The 5,318-nt window shown below is 40.3% G+C and overlaps 1 protein-coding gene across 1 annotated transcript in view; it reads left to right on the top strand.

Moving 5' to 3' along the window:
• The window catches only part of ube2e2 (ubiquitin-conjugating enzyme E2E 2), a 23,824-nt gene extending 19,775 nt beyond the window's left edge, over positions 1 to 4,049 (top strand). The window contains exon 5 of the mRNA XM_010778617.1: positions 3,855 to 4,049. Coding sequence (XP_010776919.1) covers positions 3,855 to 4,049 — 195 coding nt within the window. The remainder of the gene's footprint in view (positions 1 to 3,854) is intronic.
• The last annotated feature ends 1,269 nt before the right edge of the window (positions 4,050 to 5,318 follow it).

The following is a 5,318-nucleotide window of genomic DNA, read 5'->3' as shown; positions in this document are numbered from 1 at the left end:
ACGAAATTTCGTTTTAATAGTACTAGGGATCCACGATATTGGTTTTTTGAAACCGATACCGATAACTTCCTGCTTCTCAAGACCGATACCGATACCCGATAATAATATAATATATATATATATTAAATGGACCTGTAGTTTTTGCACGCCTGGTGGTAAAAAAAAAAGACTAGTAGGTGGGGGTTGGGTCATCTCTGNGATACCCGATAATAATATAATATATACAGGACTGTCTCAGAAAATTAGAATATTGTGATAAAGTTCTTTATTTTCTGTAATGCAATTAAAAAAACAAAATTTTTGTTTTTTTAATTGCATTACAGAAAATAAAGAACTTTATCACAATATTCTAATTTTCTGAGACAGTCCTGTATATATTATATTATTATCGGGTATCGGTCTTGAGAAGCAGGAAGTTATCGGTATCGGTTTCAAAAAACCAATATCGTGCATCCCTAGTACTATTAAAACGAAATTTCGTTGTACTGGCTTACAGGAACAGGACAATATAAAAACGTTCTAAAATTGTACATATAAATAAATAATAGTGACATGGTGCTGATAAAATTAAAGATAAAGAGTGTGTTTAAAATATAAAGACTTACTATACATATAAATAAAATAGACATACTATATAGAAAATATGTGCGCTTTACACAGCGTAATGTAATCCTAACCCTATTCACTTTATATCCGATGTTCCTTGTGCAGCTCCATATGATCATGTGGATTGTTATTACCAGCAGATACCGAGCAACATTAGCATTCATCTGGAGTCACGTCCCCTGGCCACCTGATGAATTGTTCCAATATTCACCATGCTTTCATCTGCTGAGACGAAAGGTTTAGCTTTTTAGATTCAAAATGTGACACTATGTTTACCACCACCTTTGTGTGTCTGCCGTGTGATACTGGGCAGGTAGCGAACACTGAATTTATCAGTGTTCTCGCTGTGACGGCTGCCGGCTGGGGGTGAAAACAGAACTGATGAGAGCAGTGAGAGCGAGAAAATGCTGAAATTCAGGAGTGATCTCTAAGTCACAGTAGTCATGTGATCCATTTATGGTTAAAAACATATATAGATTTTTGACGGGTTTTAACTTAGATTTGAGTAAAGAATTGTAATGAGGAAGGGCTACTGAAACCACAACACATCACATGTTCTTCTGATGTGCAGTCTGTCTCCTTTCCCATGCATTTTAGGCTTATCAGAACAGACTCATTATCTTTCATTATATAGGTCATGTTTTTCTTCAAGCAGCCCCGTGACAGACTGGAAACCTGTCCACCCTTCGTCATGCCCTGTGTTTAATGGATTAGGCTACAGCACAGACTTTTTAGAATGTACAATATCAGGTAACAGTTTGCAAATTTAAAATTATAAGATAGGATCCTACTTTTTTTTACTGGTTTACATAATCATGTAGGTCCAGTAATCTCTTTTCCATTCAAACGAGTCTTCATATGAGTTAGAAAACAGCAGTGAGAGACAGACACGATTTTGTATTTGTGTTTTCTAAATGAAAGATAGTGTCCTCGAAGAGATTATATGCACTGCTGAAACCCAGAGGGTGGTGATGACTTGTTAGCTCACATACTGATAGCATACTTCAGTTTAAAATCAGTATTGTATGTTGGGGTTGTGACAGGGAGTGACGAGAATTACACAGCGCAGACAGATTGCGCCAAGCTCAAGGTAATCCCAGCGAAAAAGCCTATAATAGCCTGTAAAGTTGTGTAATTATGAGTCAGCTTTTTTTCTTGCCAAATCATATAGTTCAAATGTTTGATGGCCGAGTACAAGTCAACTCCAAGACACATAAATGGGATCCTTGGCTTTACAGGATAAGCGGGTACAGGAGATAAATGAGTGGAAGGCCTGATGTAGGGTGACTTTTATGAGCGACAGCAGTATAAAGGTGAAAGTAAGTTAGGAGAGCACATTAAATCACACTGGGAAGGTGTGGGACCCGCACTGCAGCTTTTCGACACTCTACTGCTTAATTAGCATTTTTTTGACCCTTTCTTTAACTATTGTCCTGATTTGAGCTCAAATCCTGTTCGATGCTTAGCTTCTATTTGTTTTATGTGGTGAGAACTTAAGGGATGTCTCAACACAACGCAGACTGTCAGCACCAATCTCCCTTTGGTTTGCAATGCACCCTATTACCCTTTTACTTGGCCTTAATTTTCCCCTCTGTTACGGACACCCCTCCCCATGTTCCCTTGCCCTCCTCTCTGCCTCTCTCTCGCTCTTTGTGCTGTGTAACCACCAGCTCTGTGTTTGACAGCAGACTCAAACAAATCCACAGGCTCCGGACCAGCTTTTTTGTTGCCAGAGGGACTCGAGTGTTTCCGCCCCCTCCAATACCTCCTACCCCTCCGACACACTGTGATCTGCAGCCAAAGCCCTCCACACACGCACACGCACACGCACGCGCACTATCCCTTCGGCCAGTAGCTTCCATGCACTCCCTCTGTATAGAAACGCTCCACTGAACTGCAGTTACTGAATGCAGTCAGACCTCAGGCTTTTGGATCCAGGATCCGACTTTGAATCTCAAGACTCTAAAATACAAACAAAAGACGACAAGTTTGCCAGGTGGATGTGTTTCTGTTTCTGAACGCAGGCCAGGAGAGGAGCTCTGTGCTCTGTTAGGCGCTGGGGGTGGGGGTGCAGTGTTGGTTATTTATAACGTCCTGCCCCTGTGTGATTTTTGGGAATGCCAAAGCTCATTAGAGGTTTCCTCCGAAGGGTCAGGGTCAGCGAGGCCAGATGTTGGTGATTGGAGCAGCGGAGGCAGACAGTGGTGTCGAGTGTCAGAAACCAAACGGATGTCAAGCTCAAATCTGAGCCGAGACAGACGGCAGACACAGCAGTGGGCTGGTTTGTGAGGGTGTTTGAGGTAATCAAGGTTTCCAATAAATCACGGTAACATTAGTCTACTTGTTATGGGTCACTGTTTGTAACTGTGTGGTGTACTGACCAGTAAAGGATTTAATGTACACTTGGGTGTAACAATGGGGTCCAGTTTTCACAGAGGCAACAAAGCTGTTGTGTTTTGATTTTACACCATGCTGCCCTCTGTTGGTCTGATGTATTCAAATATCCTGAGAATCAAAGGTGTTGCTTGATATGAAAGAAAAAAATAATAAATGCTGTTTTCATACCCAGAAAATCCAAATAAGACAGGTTTCACTTTATAGTCCTTTTATACATCATGTGTGGCTACATACACATCCAGACACATGAACTAATATTGTTAAATGGCCATCAGTGGAGCTATCAAGAAGGTACATGACTCTGTTTGAATATAATTGAAAAATAAGGTGATCATCCCCTATAGCTTATAGGAGTAATTCAAACAAAATATAGTAGTGTTTTTCACAACAAAATGTGAAAGCCAATTGGTTGAATCCAAAGCTCTCCTGTTTCCTAAAAATCCACCTTTCTCTCAGTGACACTCTGAAAAACAATAAATCACTCAAATCAAATCAAACTACTTTGATTAGCAAACGTTTCAGCTTCTCAAATGTTCTTAGTTTTCTATAAATGAATGTGAATATGAATCTATTTGGTTTTTGGACTGTTTGTTTGCAAAAACAAGCAATGAAAACAATTCACCATGAGCTCTGGGAAAGTGTGATATCTTTACTATTTGTATCATTGTTTATTCATAATTATTTTTCTTCTTAGTTCCAGTAAAGAGTAAACAACTATAATTATAGATATACATCCTTTCATCTATGCACCACAATTTCCACCGTTGTGGCAGTCCTATTTTCTTGTATTTGGCTAAATTGAGAACATTCTGTTTTCAAATCTCTAAACTGTAGAATGTTTGTTTTTGCAGGTAACTTTCCGTACGAGAATCTATCACTGCAACATCAACAGTCAGGGGGTGATCTGTCTGGACATCCTGAAGGACAACTGGAGCCCAGCCCTCACCATCTCCAAGGTGCTGCTGTCCATCTGCTCCCTGCTCACAGACTGTAACCCAGGTGAGATCTGCAGCTCTCTGCACGACCGTTTGATGTTTATATTATGATCATTTAGTGACGTTATTCTGTCTCTTTATCCACCTCTTTTTAAAGTTGTTCTGTGTAATGTTTATTTTTGCTGAAGGCATTGTTTAATGCAGTCAAGAATAATGTTTCCAGACTGTTAAAAGTGTAGTAAGTACCGTAAGCCATGACCAATTGAAACCCTCATGGTTTCTCAATGCTGTCCAACACTGACAGATCTTTGGCACCGTCTCGGGGCTGAAGCTGTAAATAATAAAACCACATTTTCATAGCCGAGAAAAGCAAAGGAGCTGTTGACAGAGCAGCTACAATGAAAAACTAATATCATCCTGTCATATACCCTAAATATAAGAAAACTGATGATCTGTTTAGGCTTTGTTTGGCTTAAGAACAAAATATCGTGCAGGCTGGAGAATGTGTGTGAAAGAAAGACAGCTCGGGACTTTGTGAAGGGATAATTGGGTCAGTGGTCCACCTTGTAAAGATGTAAGATGGCCATATATGTGAGCATAATGGGAGTACAGGGAATTAACCTGCAAGATGGTGGTTTTATTGTAATTTTACCGCCTTCCCTTCTCCCTAGAGTCTTTGCTGCTCCTGTAGGGGATTGTCTCAGCCTTTAATATGATTAACTGGCTATTGATACAGCTGAATGTGAGACAGTGTAATCAAGTCTACTTGAAGGTCTCCAGACCATAATAAAATGAACGCTGCATCTCTCCCCCAGGCAAAACTCTGTACAGTTTAGAAACTACATGAGTCTGCTATATGATCTTGAATGAAATCAAATGACATTTATATCTATCATGGTTAATAATGAGGAGGAACTTAAAGGGGACCTATCATGCAAAATGCACTTTAGTACGTCTTTTATACATGAATATGTGTCCCCGTTGTGTCAGGGAACTCACCAAGTGTCGAAAACACCATACCCTCTCACTTTTCCTCCAATACCCATCTCTGAAAAGCGGGCTGCATTGGATTCATATCGCTGATCAGATTTGAAAATGTTGATGTCCGAAACGAGGAGGCTCGCTATTATATGGCCATCTCCTAGCTTATTCAGGGGAATGAGAGGTTGCGTTGTAATGGTAACAGCTATGGTAACAGCATTGGTAACAGCGATGGATGAACAGCATGTAACGATGACACTCGTGCCATCAGCCGCCCCTCCTTTGCAGGTGTCGTGCGGCGATTTACCACAGAACGCCCTTGAAAGAAGTCGTGAAGAGCAGAATAGAGGAAATGACATGGCCGTAAAATGTCATGTCTGTTTGGTATTTGAAGAAAAG

Source organism: Notothenia coriiceps, unplaced genomic scaffold, assembly GCF_000735185.1.
Source record: "Notothenia coriiceps isolate Sejong01 unplaced genomic scaffold, NC01 NC01_scaffold00000339, whole genome shotgun sequence".
NCBI lineage: Eukaryota > Metazoa > Chordata > Actinopteri > Perciformes > Nototheniidae > Notothenia > Notothenia coriiceps.
This window is presented reverse-complemented; position numbering and strand designations above follow the sequence as displayed.